Source organism: Dendrobates tinctorius, unplaced genomic scaffold, assembly GCF_039654945.1.
Source record: "Dendrobates tinctorius isolate UK_male_01 unplaced genomic scaffold, ASM3965494v1 ptg000023l, whole genome shotgun sequence".
Classification (NCBI taxonomy): Eukaryota; Metazoa; Chordata; class Amphibia; order Anura; family Dendrobatidae; genus Dendrobates; species Dendrobates tinctorius.
In genome coordinates this window covers 11,612,347-11,633,428 of record NW_027361691.1, presented here as the reverse complement: position 1 = coordinate 11,633,428, position 21,082 = coordinate 11,612,347, and the positions used below count along the sequence as shown (strand labels likewise).

The 21,082-nt window shown below is 43.6% G+C and overlaps 1 protein-coding gene across 5 annotated transcripts in view; it reads left to right on the top strand.

Moving 5' to 3' along the window:
* Positions 1-21,082, top strand: part of NOX4 (NADPH oxidase 4) — a 372,675-nt gene that overhangs the window by 136,126 nt on the left and 215,467 nt on the right. For all 5 annotated transcript variants that reach the window (XM_073569264.1, XM_073569267.1, XM_073569265.1 and 2 more), the window contains one exon: positions 10,934-11,006. In XM_073569264.1, the coding sequence (XP_073425365.1) occupies positions 10,934-11,006 (73 nt within the window). The remainder of the gene's footprint in view (positions 1-10,933; positions 11,007-21,082) is intronic.

The window sequence follows — 21,082 nt, the reverse complement described above, 5'->3', positions numbered from 1 at the left end:
TTTTTCTTCTCTTCTTCCTAAAGCCATAATATCATGACTCTGTTGTCGGGTGACCCGGGACCAGGGGCTCTTTCCCTGTCCCTAATGCTAGGGGGTGTCCTAGCTCGCCCTATTCCCCTGGTAACTTATGAAGGTGAAGATGCCAGTGCCATGTTTGCCTTATCTCCTAAATCCGTCCTCCGTCTGTACCCTTCCCCCACCCAGGGAAGAGGGGAGTAGCAATGCACCATAGTACACCAACCAGACGAACAAGGTAACACGAACAGGGGAAGCGGAAAATAACAGGCATACAAATATACACTCACATATAACAGAGGAATGCGACAGGGAAAACCAAAGTAGGAGAAGGGAATTATCACATTTACTAAGCCAATCAACAGTCTCAGATAAACCCACCAAACTCCTTCTCATATAACCACCAACTACTATCCCACCAGCCTTGCAGCATAAGCTACTCTGACGATGTGTGTCAGTCAGGACCCATATTATATAGGGGATAGGAGTGGCTAACCAAGCTGAGCTGAGAGCTCAGACACCCATAACTCCAAACATGGCCAATTAACCCCTGTACTGCCAAAAGAAATTTACATTGTTTAAAAAGAAGTTGAAGTGCTTCTTTTCAGCGCACGAGAAGGAGCAATCATATGCTGCAGTCTTCTGGCTCCTTTCTGTTGTGGTAACTCTGAGACACAACTTTATAATTTTTTAATTGAATGTCACCATTCATTTTATAATCTGATGTACTAGAAAAGTGGTAAAACTGACCTGGAGAGATTCTCCAGGTCACTAGGATTACGGAGATGACAAACTTGTATACGGAAGTTTTATTTATTTTTTTTATTTGACTGTCGAAAAAAAAAAATTGTGAAATTTGTAAAAAAAACAACAACATTTTTTGCTTGTGTTGTCATTTGATGAGAGCCGTAACGTTTTCAGTTTTTGGTTCTGAGCTGATGTTTGATTCCATTTTGCGGTAGATACAATATTTTTTTACAGTGTCGCACAGGATCAAAAACATGAATTCTGGTGTTTAGATTTTTTTTTTCTGATTTACGCTGTTTACCAATCGGGTTAATTAATTTTATATTTGTATAGATCAGACTTTTATAGATGTAGCGGTAATACATACAGTCATGGCCAAAAGTGTTGGCGCACTTGAAATTGTTCCAGAGAATGAAGTATTTCTCCCAGAAAATTATTGCAGTTACTTATGTTTTGTGATATCTTGATATTCCTTTGTCCACAGTGCCCACGTAATTAAGAAGCTTACAACTCATGGCATGTAGCTAATATTTTGCGTACTTTTGGTTGCTTCGCTACACCTGTGTGATTATTTTGTATCTCTTTTTATTTTTCCGATGACCTCTTAGCAGATTGTGACATTATGCGCGTTACTGGACTTGCGTTATGGCACAGGACTTGCTGCATGAATTGGAGGCAAGGTTGCTGGGACGGCGGCGGTGATCGCATGTGGTTGGGAGGTCGGTCTCTTCATGTTTCTGGTGCAGTTTTCTGCCTGCGGTGGGTGGGGGCTTGGGATGTGTGACATTTAAATGCGTATTGTGTGTGGATGGTGTGTTGGGTGGGATGTGATTGGCCAGAAGTGTTTTGATTGCCCACACTGTTTGGGCCTGCTACGTTTCCCTGTTCTGTATGATTGAGGGGGACCTATGGTGGGTCGAGGCGTTGCATCTGTTCAGAGGAATAAAAATGTTATTTTTCATCATCAACCCCTGGACATTGTCTGGAGTCTTAGTCCTCATTCAGACTTCTGTCATTTACAAGTGCTATGTGCAGCACGGTGGCTCAGTGGTTAGCACTGCAGCCTTTCAGTGCTGGAGTTCTAGGTTCAAATCCCACCAAGGACCGCATCTGCAAGGAGTTTGTATGTTCTCCCCTTGTTTGTGTGAGTTTTCTCCCACATTCCAAAGTCATACTGATAGGGAATTTAGATTGTGAGCTCCATCGGGGACAGTGATACAAACTGTAAAGCGCTGCAGAATATGTTAGCGCTATATAAAGATTATTATTATGAATATCCATAGATGTGGACGGCAGAGTAAAACTGATGAAAGGTTGCCTCACAGGATCGTCTGGATAGTGGATAAGCAGCCCCAATCAAGTTCCAAAGAAAGTCAAGCTGTCCTGCAGCCTCAGGGTGCATCAGTTTTAGCGTCAACTGTCCATCGACATTTGAATGAAATGAAACACAAAGGCAGGAGACCCACGAGGACCCCACTGCTGACACAGAGACATTAAAAATGTAGACTGAAGTTTGCCACAATGTCCGTGATTAAGCCAAAATCCTTCTTGTGAACAGATGATAGAGATATATGTTAAAGCTCATCAGTTTCTTGGTTACCGAAAATTTAATGAGGCCTACAAAGAAAAGAACACAGTACCTACAGTGAAATATGGTGGAGGATCAATGATGTTTTGCAGTTTTGCTGCCTCTGGCGTTGACGTGCACATAGTCAAGGCAGCCATCATGAAATCTGAAGATTACCAACGGATTTTGAGTCACAATGTAGTGCCCAGTGTCAGAAAGCTGGGTTTTGCGTCTTAGGTCATGGATCTTCCAGCAGGGCAATGAACCCAAACATACTCACAGAAGCTCCTAGAAATGGTTGGAAAGAAAGCGCTGGAAAGTGCTGAAGTAGCAGCATTGAGTCCGAATCTAAATCCCTGGCGCAGTCTGCAAAAAACAGAGTGCTCCAAAATTCCATTTGAGAAATGTAGGAAGCTTGTTGATGGTTATAGAAAGCAATTGATTGCAGTTATTTATTCTAAAGGGTGTGCACCCAAATAGTAAGTGCAGGGGGCCAACAATTTATTCCTAAATTTTTTTTAGGGGCTTGTGTGAAATTATGTCCAATTTGCCTTTTTTTCCTGTTTTTTTCCACAATACACACAAAGGAAATAAACATGTGTATAATAAAACATGTGTAATAATTTTCTGGGAGTAATACTTCATTTTCTGGAGCAATTTCAAGGGTGCCAACACTTTCTACCATGACTGTATGCGTATTTTTTTTTTATTTTCTTTATTTTTTAATAGGGGGGGAGACTTTTGATTTGAGCTTTTAATAGGTTTTTCATTCTATTTTTAAAAACATTTTTTCCACTTTCTACTGTATTTGTAGAGCAGCAATCAACTGATTGCATGTACTTTACCCAGGAATACTGCAGTGCTGCTGTGTATAGTGATAACCACAATCTCCTTTGAATGCCATGCCATGGTGACTCGAGATCAAGTATCGGGCTCGCAGATGGTCGCATAGAATGATACGCCCCCCCTGCTAGCGTGTAATAAATGATCTACCAGAGGCTGATGATGGCTGAATATTATGGTCATCATCTGCTGGGAAAGATGCAGGCTCGGCTTGTGAGCCCGCATCAAAGTCAGGAAACCAGCATATGACGTACCGGTGTGTTATATGTTACATAGTAACATAGTTATTAAGGTTGAAGGAAGTCCATCTAGTTCAACCCATTTCCTATCCTAACCTGACCTAACATGTTGATCTAGAGGAAGGCAAAAAAAACCCATGTGGCAAACAGTAAGCTTCACATTGGGGAAAAAATTCCTTCCCGACTCCACATACGGCAATCAGACTAGCTCCCTGGATCAACGCAATATTAAGAAAACTAGTGTATATACCCCGTAATATTATACTTTTCCAGAAAGGCATCCAGTCCCTTCTTAAATTTTAGTAGGGAATCACTCATTACAACATCATATGGCCGAGAGTTCCATAGTCTCACTGCTCTTACAGTAAAGAATCCGCGTCTGTGAGTATACTTAAACCTTCTTTCCTCCAGACGTAGAGGATGCCCCCTTGTCCCCATCACAGGTCGAAGAGTAAAAAGATCATTAGAAAGGTCTTTGTACTGTCCCCGCATATATTTATACATTGTTGGTAAGAGGTTAAGGGAAGTAGTATCTTTTTTGTGTTCTATTTTCTGCATTTACTGTTACTCATAAATTTATCACCTATTCACAGTATTCAGATTCAGTGTCCTATATGATCGCTGGAGGGCTGGCAACCAATGCCAAGAATAGAAGTTCCAGCCCCCTGTGTGAATGGAGTGGTAGTACCCATGTGTGACCACTAGTGTTGAGCGATACCATCCGATATTGAGAAATATCGGATCGGATTGGATCGGCCGATACCCAAAAAGTATCGGGTAACGCCGATTCCGATACCGGAAGTCCCATTCAATTCAATGGGACAGAAATATCGGAATTAAAAAACCCCTTTCTTTACTTGCACATCCTGTTCGGGAGGGGGGGAAGAGTGTGGGTGGTGCGTGGGCGGACACTCTGCGTGTCTGTCTGTGCGGGCCTGCCGGGGGGTCTGTGCGGGCCTGCCGGGGGTCTGTGCGGGCCTGCCGGGGGTCTGTGCGGGACTGCCGGGGGTCTGTGCGGGACTGCCGGGGGTCTGTGCGGACTGCCGGGGGTCTGTTCGGGCCTGCCGGGGGTCTGTTCGGGCCTGCCGGGGGTCTGTTCCGGCTGCCGTGGGTCTGTACGGGCCTGCTGGGGGTCTGTGCCGGCTGCCGGGGGTCTGTGCGGCCTGCCGGGGGTCTGTATGGGCCTGCCGGGGGTCTCTGTGGCCTGCCAGGGGTCTGTGCGGGCCTGCCGGGGGTCTGTGCGGACTCCTGGGGGTCTGTGCGGGTCTACCGGGACAGTAGTAGTCCCATCATCCGGCTAATGTGTTGAATGTAAAAAAAAAAAAAAAAATTACTATATACATACTACATACATACTACATATATACAACATTCATACAACATTCATACATACCCTGTTTCCCCGAAAGTAGGACCCCCCCGAAAGTAAGACAGGGTGGGGGTTACGGGGGGGTCCTTCAATGTAAGGCCTCCCCCGAATGTAAGGCAGGGTTGGGGGCCGCTGTGAAATGTAAGGCCCTTACCTTTGGGCCGCCGCTGTCCCCCATTGGGTCCCCAGGCTCCAGAGGTGTCCTCAGGTGCAGCTGGGCGGGTCCAGCGCTCATGGGGTTAACTCGCCGTGTTAACACCGCAATCCGCCCAGCTCAACAGCTCATTGGCCGCCCCTGTTCCCCACGTCACCGCCGGCCCCCGGCTCGAGCACTGATTGGTCCAGCAGCTCGGGCTGTAATTGGCCGCCCCAGCCCCACGTCACCGCTGTTTCCCTGCTGATTGGCACAGCGTTCCCTGCAGCACAGGCCTTCCGCACCCACAGCCGCACCGCAGAGGAAAACGTCCAGCATTTAAAAACCAAGTAGGGAAACATGTACTGTATAGGGTATGGGGCTGTGTGCAGTGGGATACGGCACTGTTATGGGGTGTGGGGCTGTGTGCAGTGGGATACGGCACTGTTATGGGGTGTGGGGCTGTGTGCAGTGGGATACGGCACTGTTATGGGGTGTGGGGCTGTGTGCAGTGGGATACGGCACTGTTATGGGGTGTGGGGCTGTGTGCAGTGGGATACGGCACTGTTATGGGGTGTGGGGCTGTGTGCAGTGGGATACGGCACTGTTATGGGGTATAACAGCATGTTAATAAATGTTAATTTATTGGTTAAAAAGAAATTGTCATTTTTTTTCGGCTAATGTAAGACCTCCCCCGAAAGTAAGACAGGGTGGGACTTTTTGGGGTAAAATTAATGTAAGACAGGGTCTTACTTTTGGGGAAACACGGTACTACATACATACTTCATATATACTACATACATACATACATACACACTACATATATACAACTTTCATACAACATACATACATGCATACTACATATATACTACATTCATACAACATACATGCATACTACATTCATACAACATACATACATAGTACATACAACATGCTACAGACATACAAAATACATACTACATACATGCTACATATATATTACATTCATACAAGCATACATACTACATTCATACAACATACATACATGCATACTACATATATACTACATTCATACAACATACATACATACATAGTACATACTACATACATACAACATGCTACAGACATACAAAATACATACTACAGACATACAACATACGTACAATACATTCATACATTCATACAATACATACATATAGACATACAGTACATACAACATAGAGTACATACTCACCATCACTTGTCACTTTGTTCCCCGAAGCCAGTGTCATCTATAAAAAATGTGAAAATAACAAACAAGCGATATACTCCCTGATCCGCAGAAATCCACGAGTGTCCCACGACGATCTCCCGTGGAGAACAGCAGCATCAGCTGATGCGACCGCTCTCTAGGGGCCCCAGGAATACAATGACGGGAGGTAGGTATCCTTCTGCACTGTATTCCTCCGCCACTGTAAAAAAAAATAGTCCCTAGTCTCACTTTTGTCATTGCTGTGTGAGAAAGTTCCCACGCAGCTTTTGCCATAAAGTGAGACCAGTGAACAATAGTAACCTCTCAATGATGCAGTGCAGGAGATCGTTGTGGGACACTCGTGGATTTCTGCGGATCAGGGAGTATATTGGTTGTTTTTTTTTCATATTTTTTATAGATGACACTGGCTTCGGGGAACAAAGTGACAAGTGATGGTGAGTATGTACTCTGTTATATGTACTGTATGTCTATATGAATGTATTGTATGTAGTATGTATGTAGTATGTCTGTAGCATGTTGTATGTATGTACTATGTATGTATGTTGTATGAATGTAGTATGCATGTATGTATGTTGTATGAAGGTAGTATGTATGTAGTATGTATGTTGTATGAATGTAGTATATATGAAGTATGTATGTAGTATGTATGTAAGTTGTATGAATGTAGTATATATGTAGTATGCATGTATGTATGTTGTATGAATGTAGTAATAATAAATTTTATTTTTATAGCGCCGACCTATTCCGCAGCACTTTACATTTCAGAGGGGATTTGTACAGACAATAGACATTACAGCATAACAATAATCACATACAGTAGATTATAACAAATACCAAGAGGAGTGAGGGCCCTGCTCGCAAGCTTACAGTCTATGAGGAAAGAGGTAGACAGGAAAGGTGGGTGGTAACAGTTACCCTGATTGTATGGACCAGCCATAATGTTAAGTGTGTAACAGTACAGAAACAGAGGGCTAATGGATGCATAAAGCATGTGGGAACATGATGCTGGGAACCTGGTTATGGTAAAACTTTTGGCTCTGCCACACAGGGATAGGTTAGGTTAATGTGTTGAGGCGATAGGCCAGTCTGAATAAATGCGTTTTCAGGACACGCTTAAAATTGTGGGGATTGGGGACTAATCGTATTGACCTGGGAAGTGCATTCCAAAGAATTGGCGCGGCACGTGTAAAGTCTTGGAGACGGGAGTGGGAGGTTCTGACTATTGAGGATACTAACCTCAGGTCATCAGCAGAACGGAGGGCGCGGGTAGGGTGGTATACTGAAACAAGGGAGGAGATGTAGGGTGGTGCTGAGCCATGGAGGGCTTTGTGGGTGAGGGTAATAAGTTTATACTGAATTCTGGAGTGGATGGGTAGCCAGTGTAATGACTGGCACAAGGTAGAGGCATCGGTGTAACGATTGGTGAGGAATATGATCCTGGCTGCAGCATTCAAGACAGATTGGAGAGGGGAGAGTTTTGTAAGAGGGAGACCGATTAGAAGAGAGTTACAATAGTCAAGACGAGAATGAATAAGAGAAACAGTAAGAGTTTTTGCAGAGTCAAAAGTAAGAAAAGGTCGAATTCTAGAAATGTTTTTGAGGTGCAGATGACAAGAGCGAGCCAGTGATCGAATGTGGGGGGCAAAGGAAAGCTCGGAATCAAGTATGACCCCAAGACAGCGGGCATGTTGCTGGGGAGTAATAGTGGAATCACAGACGGAAATGGCAATGTCGGGTATAGGTACATTAGTAGCGGGAGGAAACACAAGGAGTTCAGTCTTTGACAGGTTCAGTTTCAGATATAGTGAGGACATGATATTAGACACAGCGTTTAGACAATCGCAAGTGTTTTCTAGAAAGGCTGGCGTGATGTCAGGAGAAGAAGCGTATAATTGGGTGTCATCAGCATAGAGATGGTACTGGAAACCAAATCTACTGATTGTTTGACCAATAGGGGCAGTGTACAAGGAGAAGAGGAGGGGGCCTAGAACCGATCCTTGAGGAACCCCAACAGTAAGGGGAAGGTGAGAGGAGGAGGAACCGGCAAAAGAAACAGTAAAGGAGCGGTCGGAGAGATAGGAGGAGAACCAGGAGAGAACGGTGTCCTTGAGGCCAATGGAATGGAGCATAGTGAGGAGGAGCTGATGATCCACAGTGTCGAATGCTGCAGAGAGATCCAAGAGAATTAGCATGGAGTAATGACCATTTGATTTAGCTGTTAGCAGATCATTAGAGACTTTAGTAAGGGCAGTTTCAGTGGAGTGTAAAGAGCGGAAACCGGATTGGAGAGGGTCGAGAACAGAGTTTTCTGAGAGATAGCGGATAAGACGGGAGTGGACCAGGAGTTTAGAGATGAAGGGAAGATTAGAGACAGGTCTATAGTTAGCGGCACAGTTTTGGTCGAGTGATGGTTTTTTAAGTAGTGGATGTATGATGGCATGCTTAAATGAGGAGGGAAAAATACCAGAAGAGAGAGAGAGAGGTTAAATATTTTAGTTAGGTGAGGGGTGACAGCAGGGGAAAGGGACTGGAGGTGATGTGACGGAAATGGGCACTGGTGCAAGTAGTTGGGCGAGAAGATGCAAGGAGCCTGCTTACTTCTTCTTCTGTGACTGGTTCAAATATATGAAGTATGAATGTTGCATATATGTAGTATGTAGTATGTATGCTGTATGTATGTAGTATGTATGTTGTATGAATGTATTATATATTTGTATGTAGTATGCATGTAGTATGTTGTATATATGTATGTTGTATGAATGTTGTATATCTGTAGTATGTATGTTGTATGAATGTAGTATGTATGTTGTATGAATGTTGTATGTAGTATGTATGTATGAATGCTGTATATATGTAGTATGTATGTTGTATGAGTGTAGTATATATGAAGTATGTATGTTGTATGAATGTTGTATATATGTAGTATGTGTTTTTTTTTTTTTTTTTTTTTTTACATTCAACACATTAGCCGGATGATGGGACTACTACTGTCCCATCATTGGCTAATGTGTCAATCCCTGTCATTGTAGCAGGCATAGCCCGATGGGACTTGTAGTCCCATCGGACGATGCCTGCACACAGACACAAAGACCCCCGGCAGTCCGCACAGACCCCCGGCAGACCTGCCATCAGCTACCTAGTGTGTATGGCCAGGTTTACTGTCCAGTGATTTGTAGGTCACATTTTCAATGGAGTGCTTTATGATCCTTGGTCATGGATCTTCTGGAAGGCCATCGTTAGGACTTGGTGAGTGTGATAAGGAACGTGTCAATTATTGGATGCCTCAAAGTGGAGATGGGGGCCATTAGTAGAGGTTATATTGGTTCCACCATTATAGTGCCTAGTTTTTCCATTCCCTCCACATCGATCTTTCTATGGCCTTCAAACCATATTTCCACCCTCTAGTTGCTACCATGCTGTTCCTCTCTCGAGGAGAGCCTTGGGCAGGTTCTCATCAACCAGTAGTGAAGAGAATGAGTCCAACCCAAACTGTGCCCCCTTTCTGAAACAACCCCATAGAAATCACACGGCATGTACGCCTTTACATTACGTATTTTCCAAGCTCAGACCTGGTCTTCCCTGCGCACAAATAGACACTGTACAATCCACCAAGCATCATTTCAGAGATATCTTATTTTTCTGCAGAACGCAGCAGGAGACTGAACAAAACTGTGAAAATAATATTATTATGGGCCAGAAATAGGAACATAAACGTGCAAAGCTCCCTTTTTAAACCCGAGCCCTACCGGCAGTGTGACTGATAATAGCTGTCTAGAAATCTCCCCATGAATTCACACATGTGATGGTTTGTATGAAAATCTTTTCTTCTTACAGCTGGGTAATCCAGACCTGGTGCATGGAAACAAGTCATATTTGTATTTGTTTGTGCACCTAGGACCTATTTTTGTTCCTCAATCACTTGTATATTGAGGTCGTTGGGTTCCTGTAGGAATATTTCTTGGCGATTGGATAGAGGTGATAATGTAATAACTAATAATAAGATGATAATATATTATTACAAGTATTGATCTATCAAGGGCCGTTTTCACTCATTTCCAGCAACGATTCTATGAATGACCCCTCCGAACAATATTCTTGTTACGGAAAAGAGGTACAGCCTTTCCCCCTCATGCCCCAAAGTTACACATTTTTTAGTTGGAGTCTCCCCTCTTCCTAGAGCCATTATTTTTTTTCATTTTTCCATCAATAGAGGCATATGAAGGCTTTTTTTTTTTTTTTATTTTGCAGTACGAGTTGTAATTTTGAGTGACACCACACTTTAGCGTTCAATGTAGTAAAAAATGGGAAAAAATTTGCAATGAAAACAATTGTGTAAAAAAACAGCAATTCTGCCTTGCTTTTTTTTAAAGGTTCTGTTTTTATTGTATACATTCTGTATAAAATAACTCTGAATCATGATTCTCCAGGTCAGTACGATTATGGAGATACGAAACTTAGAATAGATTTTCTTTAAATTTAAGATAAAAAGAAAAAAACTGGGTCACAATTTTTCGAGACTAATAAAATTTGTATTTTTCCATCGAACGAGCTGGATGAGAATTTGTTGTTTGTGTGGCAATTTCATAGCTTTATTGACGCTAATTTGGGGTAGCTATAACTTTTTTGTTTTTATTGTATTTTTTTTGGAATCTATACAATTTCACTTATGCATTGGCAGATATTGTGCTACCATAAACAAGATTTTTAAAAAGAAAACTATTAAATTATTCATTATTATTTTTTGTTATCAGGCAATGTATTAATGATATTCCAAACATTTTCGTTTCAGTTCCAGGGGTGACGGGAGTCTTGATGGTGCTCATTTTATTTCTTATGTCCACAGCTTCCACTGCATCGATAAGGTAAACACACAATATTTTTAATTGAACTTTCACCGAAATTATAAGTAAAAGAAAAATAATATATACAGCTCTGGCAAAAATTAAGAGCCCACTGCAACATTTTCAGTTTGTCTGATTTTTCTCTTTATATTTTTGAGTAAAATGTAAATTGCTCTTTCATTCTTTAACCCCTTCCTGACATTCGACGTACTATCCCGTCCACGGTACCCGGGCCCGTATGACCGTGGACGGGATAGTACGTCTACCGCGATCAGCGGCGCCCACGTGGTGAGCGCCGCTGATCGTGGCCGGGTGTCAGCTGATTATCACAGCTGACACCCGGCACTATGTGTCAGGGGCAGTCACGGACCGCCCCCGACACGTTAACCCCTTGCACACCGCGATCATTATCGCGGTGTACCGGGAGTTAAAGGGAAGCATCGGCAGGGAGGGGGCTCCCTCCGTGCTTCCCTGAGCCCCCCACGGCAGCGCAATGTGCAGCGCTGCTGCAGGGGGCTCCTATCCTCCAGGCCCCTGAATCCAAGATGGCGACGGGGGCCTTCGGGGGCCTGGGGAAGCTGGCTTCCTCAGTGCCTGCAAAGCGCAGGCATGAGGAAGTCTTCTTCAATGCCTGTGACAGATTGCTGATCTGTCACAGTGATCTGTGATGTGACAGATCAGCGATCTGTCACAGGACAGTGATGTCCCACCTGGGACTATGTAATAAAGTAAAAAAAAAATAAAAAAAAAATGTAAAAATAAATTTAAAAAAATCGCCAAATAAATTAGAAAAAAAAAAAAATATTCCCTCAATAAATCCATTTTTTGGAAATAATAATAAAAAAAAACAAAAGTACACATATTAGGTATCGCCGCGTCCGTAATGACCCGTGCTATAAAACTGTCCCATTAGTTAACCCTTTTAGCGAACCCCTTAAAAAATAAAAATAAAAAACGAAGCAAAAAATAATGATTTGTTATCATACCGCCAAACAAAAAGTGTAATAACGCGCGATCAAAAAGACGCATATAAATATCCATGGTACCGCTGAAAACGTCATCTTGTCCCGCAAAAAACGAGCCACCACACAGCATCATCAGCGAAAAAATAAAAAAGTTATAGCTCGCAGAATAAAGCGATGCAAAAATAATTATTTTTTATATAAAATAGTTTTCATTGCATAAAACCAACAAAAACATAAAAAAAGACCTAAATGAGGTATCGCTGTAACCGTACTGACCCGAAGAATAAAACCGCTTTATCAATTTTACCGCATGCGGAACGGTGTAAACGCACCCCCCCCAAAAGAAATTCATGAAACGCTGGTTTTTGTTCATTCTGCGCCCCAAAAATCGGAATAAAAAGCCATCAAAAAATGTCACATGCCCGAAAATGGTACCAATAAAAACGTCAACTCGTCCCGCAAAAAATAAGACCTCACATGACTCAGTGGGTCAAAATACGGAAAAATTATAGCTCTCAATATGTGGTGATGCAAAAACTATTTTACAATAAAAAGCGTCTTTTAGCGTGTGACAGCCGCCAAACATAAAAACCGCCATAAATAGTAAGTCAAACCCCCCGTTATCACCCCCTTAGTTAGGGAAAAATAATAAAACTAAAAAAAAGTATTTATCTCCATTTTCCCGTTAGGGTAAGGCTGTGTGCACACGCTGCGGATTAGGTGCGGATTCATCCGCGCGGATTTTGTAAAATCCGCAGGTGAAACCGCAGGTCAAAAGACCTGCGGTTTTACCTGCGGATTGCTCTGCGGTTTTGTCCTGCGGTTTTTCATCTCCTCAATAGAGGAGATGGCAAACCGCAGGAGAATCCGCAGAAAGAATTGACATGTCAATTCTTTCTGCGGATTGAAAACCGCAGATAATCCGCGCGGAAAATTCCGCACCGTCTGCACTGCGGTTTTTGATTCCCATAGGGAATCATGGTACTGTACACCGCAGCAGAAATTGCTGCGGGTCCGCAGCAGCCAAAACCGCTGCGGAACCGCAGCAAAATCCGCAGCGTGTGCACACTGCCTTAGGGCTAGGGCTAGGGTTAGGGTTAGGGTTAGGGCTAGGGCTCAGATTAGGGTTAGGGGTGTGTTGGGGTTAGGGTTGGAGTTATAATTGGGGGTTTCCACTGTTTGGGCACATCAGGGGCTCTCCAAATGCAACATGGCATCTGATCTCAATTCCAGCCAATTCTGAGTTGAAAAAGTCAAATGGTGCTCCTTCCCTTCCAAGCTCTGCCATGCGCCCAAACCGTGTTTTACCCCCACATGTAGGGTATCAGCCTACTCAGGACAAATTGCAAAACAATTTTTGGGGTCCAATTTCTCCTGTTACCCTTAGGAAACTAAAAAATTGGGGGCAAAAATATCATTTTTGTGGAAAAAAATGATTTTTTTATTTTCACGTCCGAGTGTTATAAACTTCTGTGAAACACTTGGGGGTTCAAAGTGCTCACCACACATCTAGATAAGTTCCGTGGGGGGTCTAGTGTCCAAAATGGGGTCACTTGTGGGGAGTTTCAATAGTTTAGGTACATCAGGGGCTCTCCAAACGCACATGACACCCGCAGACCATTCCATCAAAGTCTGCATTCCAAAACGTCACTACTTCCCTTCCGAGCCCCGACGTGTGTCCATACAGTAGTTTTCTCCCACATATGGGGTGTCAGCGTACTCGGGCCAAATTGGACAACAACTTTTGGGGGTTCAATTTCTCCTGTTACCCTTGGGAAAATGAAAAAATTGGGGACTAATTGATCATGTTTCTGGAAAAAATACGATTTTTTTATTTTCATGCCCTGGCATTATAAACTTCAGTGAAGCCCTTGGGGGTTCAAAATGCTCACCTCACATCTAGATAAGTTCCTTAGTGGGTCTAGTTTTCAAAATGGGGTCATTTGTGGGGGGTTTCCACTGTTTAGGTACATTAGGGGCTCTCCAAAGGCAACATGACACCCGCAGACCATTCCATCAAAGTCAGCATTCCAAAACGTCACTACTTCCCTTCCGAGCCCCGACGTGTGCCCATACAGTAGTTTTCTCCCACATATGGGGTATCAGCATACTCAGGACAAATTGGACAACAACTTTTGGGGTCCAATTTCTCCTGGTACCCTTGGGAAAATAAAAAAATGGTGACTAAAAGATCATGTTTGTGGAAAAAATACGAATTATTTATTTTCACGCCCGGGCATTATAAACTTCTGTGAAGCACTGGGGGGGTCAAAGTGCTCACCACACATCTAGATAAGTTCCTTAGGGGGTCTAGTTTCCAAAATGGTGTCATTTGTGGGGGGTTTCCACTGTTTTTGTACATCAGGAGTTTTCCAAACGCGACATGGTGTCCGATCTCAATTCCAGCCAAAAACGTCAAATGGCGCTGCTTCCCTTCCGAGCTCTGCCATGCGCCCAAATAGTGGTTTACCCCCACATGTGGGGTATCAGCGCACTCAGGACAAATTGCACAATAACTTTTAGGGTCCTGTTACCCTTGGAAAAATAAGAATTGAGGGTGAAAAGATCATTTTTGTGGAAAAAATATGATTTTTTAATTGTACCGCTGTACGTTATAAACTTCTGTAAAGCCCTTGTGGGTTCAAAGTTCTCACCACATATCTAGATAAGTTCCTTGGGGGGTCTAGTTTCCAAAATGGGGTCACTTGTAGGGGTTTTCCACTGTTTAGGTACATCAGGGACTCTCCAAAACGTGACATGGCGTCCGATCTGAATTCCAGCCAATTTTGCATTGAAAAAGTCAAGCGGCGCTCCTTCCATTCTGAGCTCTGCCATGCGCCGAAACAGTCGTTCCCCCCCCACAAATCAGGTATCAGCGTACTCAGGACAAATTGCACAATAACTTTTGCAGTCCAATTTCTCCTGTTACCCTTGGTAAAATAAAAAAAATTGAACCTGAAGTATTTTTTTTGTGAAAAAAAGTTAGATGTTCATTTCTTTTTAAATATTCAAAAAAATTCCTGTGACGCACCTAATGGGTTAATAAAATTCTTGAATGTGGTTTTGAGCACCTTAAGGGGTTCAGTTTTTAGAATGGTGTCACTTTTGGGTATTTTCTATCATATAGACCCCTCAAAGTGGCTTCAAATGTGATGTGGTCCTAAAAATAAAATGGTGTTGTAAAAATGAGATATCGCTGGTCAACTTTTAACCCTTATAACTTCCTAACAAAAAAAAATTTTGGTTCCAAAATTGTGCTGATGTAAAGTAAACATGTGGGAAATGTTACTTATCAAGTTTTTTGTGTGCTGTATCTCTGTGATTTAAGGGCATAAAAATTCAAAGTTGGAAAATTGCAAAATTTTCAAAATTTTTGCCAAATTTCCATTTTTTTCACAAATAAACGCAAATTATTTGAATGAAATTTTACCACTAACATGAAGTACAATATGTCAGAAGAAAACCATGCCAGAATCACCGGGATCAATGGAAGCGTTCCAGAGTTATGACCTCATAAAGGTACAGTGGTCAGAATTGTAAAAATTGGCCTGGTCATGAACGTGCAAACCACCCTTGGGGGTGAAGGGGTTAAACTACTGACAACATGTCTCCGAATTTCCAAGCACTAAATTTTGTATTTATTTTCAGAAAATGAGAAATGGTCAAAATAACAACAGAAAAATGCAGTGCTTGTAGACCTCGAATAATGCTAAGAAAACAAGTTCATAATCATTTAGAAACAACAATACTAAGGATTTAACTCAGGAAGAGTTCAGAAATCAAAATTTTGTGGAATAACCATGATTTTTAATACCAGCTTTCATGTGACTTGGCTGCCTTCCACCAGTCTTTCACACGGCTTTTGGGTGACCTTATGCCACTCCTGGTACAGAAATGTAAGCAGTTCTTCTTTGTTTGATGGCTTGTGACTATCCATCTTCCTCTTGATTACATTCCAGAGGTTTTCAATGGGCTTCAGGTCTGGAGATTGGGCTGGCCATGACAGGGATTTTATGTGGTGGTCCTTCATCCACACATTGATTGACCTAGCTGTGTGGCATGGCGCATTGTCCTGCTGGAAAAACCAGTCCTCAGAGTTGGGGAACATTGCCTGAGCAGAAGGAATCAACTGTTTTTTCAGGATAACCTTGTATGCGGCTTGATTCATAAGTCTTTCGCAAAGATTAACCTGCCCAATTCCAGCCTTGCTGAAGCATACCCACATCATCACCAATCCTCCACCAAATTTCACAGTGGGAACAAGACACTGTGGCTTGTACACCTCTCCAGGTCTCCGTCTAACCGTTAGACGACCAGAAGTTGGGCAAAGTTGAAAATTAGACTCTTCAGAGAATATTACCTTACTCCAGTCCTCTATGATCCAATCCTTATGGTGTTTGGCAAACTTCAGCCTGGCTCGCCTTTGCTTCTCATTGATGAAAGACTGTTTTCTAGCTTTACATGACTTGAACACTGCCTCTAGGAGCCTGTTACAAAATGTTCTTGCGGTGCACTTCACCCCAGCTGCCATTTGCCAGTCCTTTTGTAGGTCACTTGATGGCATCCTGCAGTTGCTGAGTGACATTCTAATAAGATGACGTTCTTCCCGGTCAGTGGAGAGTCGCTTTCACCCTCTGCCGGTCTGTAGCTTTGTTGTCCCCAATGTCTGCTGCTTGACCTTGTTGTAATGGACTGCGGGCTTAGATATTTTAAGGATGGAGGCAACATGATGCTCACTGTATCCCTCTGCTAGTAAAGCCAGAATTGAGCCCTTCTTTTCCTCACTCAAGACTTTTCTTTTCAACTCCTTTGGCATGGTTAAAAGTTATTTTTTCATTCCTATTACTTTTAGGATATTACTAGCACTTGTTTTGTCATCCAGCTTGTCCTATTGCAAGAGGATTGTGAACACCACCTAATCAGAAGCACATTAAGTAGAATGAGGTGTACTCTGGTTGGAATTCAACTGACACTGGACTGGAATGGCTGTCAGACATGGAGAGAAGCTCATTTTTATAAAACTGTGCAGTGGTCTCTTAATTTTTTCCAGAGCTGTATATGTAGAAATATAAATATGTAACTATGAATCCATAATATAAATATATCTAAGCAAATGTTCATAAATATGTATAAGATATAAATATATTTCACAAGACATTTTTTTCTTTCATGCCAATCTTTTCTTCTAGAAATCTCTTCAAAAGGTGTAATTTATATACAGTTGTGCTCAAAAGTTTACATACCCCAGCATAATTTTTGCTTTCTTGCCCTTTTTTCAGATAATATGATTGATAACACCTAAACTTTTTCTGCACTCATGGTTAGTGGTTGGGTGAAGCCATTTATTGTCACACTATTGTGTTTTCTCTTTTTAAATCATAATGACAACCCAAAACATCCAAATGACCCTGATCAAAAGTTCACATACCTCATTTCTTAATACTGTTTATTGCCCCCTCTAACATCAATGACAGCTTGAAGTCTTTTGTGGTAGTTGTGGATGAGGTTCTTTAGTTTCTCAGATGGTAAAGCTGCCCACTCTTCTTGCCAAAAAGCCTCCAGTTCCTGTAAATTCCTGGGCTGTCTAGCATGAACTGCGCGCTTGAGATCTCCCCAGAGTGGCTCAATGATATTGAGGTCAGGAGACTGAGATGGCCACTCCAGAACCTTCACTTTGTTCTGCTGTAGCCAATGACAGGTCGACTTGGCCTCGTGTTTTGGATCGTTGTCATGTTGGAACATGCAAGTACGTTTCATGCGCAGCTTCTGGGCTGATGATTGCAAATTTGCCTCCATTATTTGCTGATAACGTGATGCATTCATCTTTCCTTCAACTTTGACCAAGTTTCCTGTGCCTTTGTAGCTCACACATCCCCAAAACATCAGCGATCCACCTTCGTGCTTTACTGTAGGAATGGTGTTAATTTCATCATAGGCCTTGTTGACCTCTCAACAAATGTAATGGAGGTGGATCACTGATGTGTTGGGGATTTGGTATAAAATGGAACAACTCCGACTCCTAAAATATCTAATAAATAATCTGTGCTACATTTATGTACCTGCTCAGTAGTGAGGTGGGACTGTGGGGTTGAAGTCATGGAGCCGGGAGTCAGGGATATTGCGAAGACGGAGTCGGTGGTTGGGCACAATTATATATGTGGCTACTATATTTTCCCTAGAGGAATGCTTCGATTAGAGATAATGTTCCATAATATGACATTTGTGTACAGTTGGAGGCAATAGCTGGCACGGAGGTAATGTATGGTCCACAATACATCTTTTTACAAGTGCCTTAATCAGGATCTATGTGTCTTACATCCTGAATGTACATTTTTTTGTGTTGGGATTTACATTGAAATCTGCACCATTTCTGGTTCAAAATATGTGTGTTGAAATTAATGTAAATTTTACCCTTCGCCACGACAGCACCCACTGGAGAGAGGGATCCGCCCACAGGAACAGGAAACCTACAGAGATAAGAGTGCGGTCCGCCTCTCCTCCTCAGTTGGTTTTCTGTTCCTGTGGGAAACAGCAGGATTCTTCTACAGACATACCTGGGCCAAGGAACCACCTGTGCAGTCTCTGTGGGAACGGCAGGGGTTCCAGTCCAGAAGTAGCGAACCGGCTCTCTCCTCATCTGAACAGCCGCAGCAGCGATGGCCGACCGGGGTTCTCCTGCATATACACACGCCACCGGGGTCCGGAGATGGCCGTCCCGGTCCGTGTGGGAGCGCGGAACCGGAGGGAACAGATGCGGCCTCCGTTTCCCATGGCTTCATCGCCCAGAGGGAGGACGCACATGCAGCGCCGATACCGGAAGTGGTAAGGGGGAACTTCCGGGTCACCGGAGAATCCCCAGCGGCAGGGTGAACGCGTGGTCTCGGGAGCATCGTGAGACCACGCATAAGCATGTAAAGCGCTCCCCATCCCCTCCCCGCAGACGCTGCAAGGAAGAAAAAAAAAAAGGGACGATATTCAGCGGCGCAGCTCGGCGGCTGTATACCAGGCCGAACACGTGCATATTAGCCGCGCCTACCCTGAGGAGGCGCTCCCAGGGGGGGAGGTACCAGCAAAATGGTGTAGCAAAAAAAAAACCCTGCTGCAGAGGGTTCAGCATGCAAGCATGTCTTCCCCAGGACAGAGCATGCATCCCTCGGCAGGTAACACTGTGGCAACTCTGGCAGAGGTTCCTCGGACAGAAGCCACACCAACAAGCCCCCATCTCAGCCTCCTGATCCGGTACCTACAGCTTGGGTGAGTGGATGACTCTCTGCCTATCAAGATGACAAATACCTCTCTCTCTCCCTCTTGTCCTCTTCGCTACGTCTCCTCCTCAGGCTTTAAAAAAAAAAAAAAAAAAAGGCTATGTAGAAAATGCATTAATGAGACTGCGAAACAGGCATCTGCGTCAGCCACAGAAGTTACGGGCCCTAACCCAGTCTAGTAGTACACCTACACATACTAAGACTAAGAAACCGACTGTGGCCAGCTCAGACTCTGACGAGGCTGTGATCTCTGATAGCTCTTACGCATCCACATCGTCATCCTCCCCAGATATGGAGGGGCGTTCGTGTTTCCCCTTAGAGAACATGGACAACTTAGTTAAGTCCGTGAGAAACACCATGGGGTGCACAGACACAAGGGATCCGCAAACAACGCAAGAAATAATGTTTGCAGGACAAACTGATAGGAAGAGGAGAGCCTTCCCTGTTATACCAGCCATAAAAGCCCTGGTTAAGAAAGAATGGGAGAAACAGGAACAGAGAGGTTATCTCCCTCAGCCTCAAAGAGAAGGTACCCGTTCAGTGACGAGGAGTTGGTAACGTGGTCTAAAGTCCTGAAAGTGGACGCTGCGGTCGCCTCTACCTCAAAACAATCAGCCTTACCGGTAGAGGACGCAGGCGTACTAAAAGATCCACTCGACTGTAAGGCCGATGCCTCACTGAAAAGGGCATGGGAGGCAGCTACCGGCACGTTTAAGCCGTCAATAGCCAGCACTTGCACGGCCCGTTCTATGCTGGTCTGGATTGATCAACTAGACCAGCAAATAGACCAAAAGGCCTCCAGAGACAGATTATGAGTCGCTGTTCCCATGATCCGTGGTGCGGCTGCGTTTATAGCGGACGCTTCTGCTGACTCGTTACGCTTGGGAGCCAGGACAGCAGGCTTACTTAATAACGCCAGGTGTAGTCTATGGCTTAAAAGCTGGAAAGACGATACCCAATCCAAGGCAAAGCTTTTTGCCATCCCTTGTGAGGGTGAGAGTCTGTTCGGGAAAACCTTAGATGAGATCCTCACCAAGGCGAAAGAAAGGAAAAAGGGCTTCCCTAACCCCTCTCTCCCATTTTATAGAAGGACGTTTATGAGACATCCATTTGGCAGAGGAAGGCCAACGGAAAACCAGAATCGTTGGGCCACAATGGAGGACAAGAACAAAGGTGTCATAATTGAGGGATCCTCCTCCCGTAGAGACAGAAGCTAAAGGGCTAGTCCCTCCAGTAGGAGGAAGACTAGAATTTTTCCTCTGAGAATGGGAAAAGATCACAGCCAGTTCTTGGGTCCTGGACATTGTTAGAAATGGGCTAAAGATAGAGTTCCATCATGTCCCCCATAACTCGGTTATTATAACATCTCTCAACTCACCAATCCAACAGCAGGCCCTGGAAGTTGAGATTCTAAGCTTGTTGGACAGAAAAGTATTGGTCCATGTGCCCAAAGGGCAGGAAGGAAGAGGATTTTACTCCCCTCTTTTTCTGGTACCTAAGCCAGATGGCTCTTTCAGGACAATCACTAACCTGAAGAAGCTAAATACATTTGTCAAAAAGCAACGATTTAAGATGGAGTCTATTACATCTACAATTAAACTTCTCTTCCCCAAGTGTGTGATGGCGGGCCTAGATCTAAAGGATGCTTATTATCATCTTCCCATCCATTACAGGTATCAGAAATGCCTCAGAGTGGCGGTGTCCCTTGATGGCACCATACACCAGTTCACAGCCATGCCATTTGGCCTCTCCATCGCACCACGGGTCTTTACAAAGGTGATGCTGGAAGTATTGGCCTTCCTACACCAGAAAGACACCTTGATGATACCCTATCTAGACGACTTCTTAATAATAGAGAACTCAACTC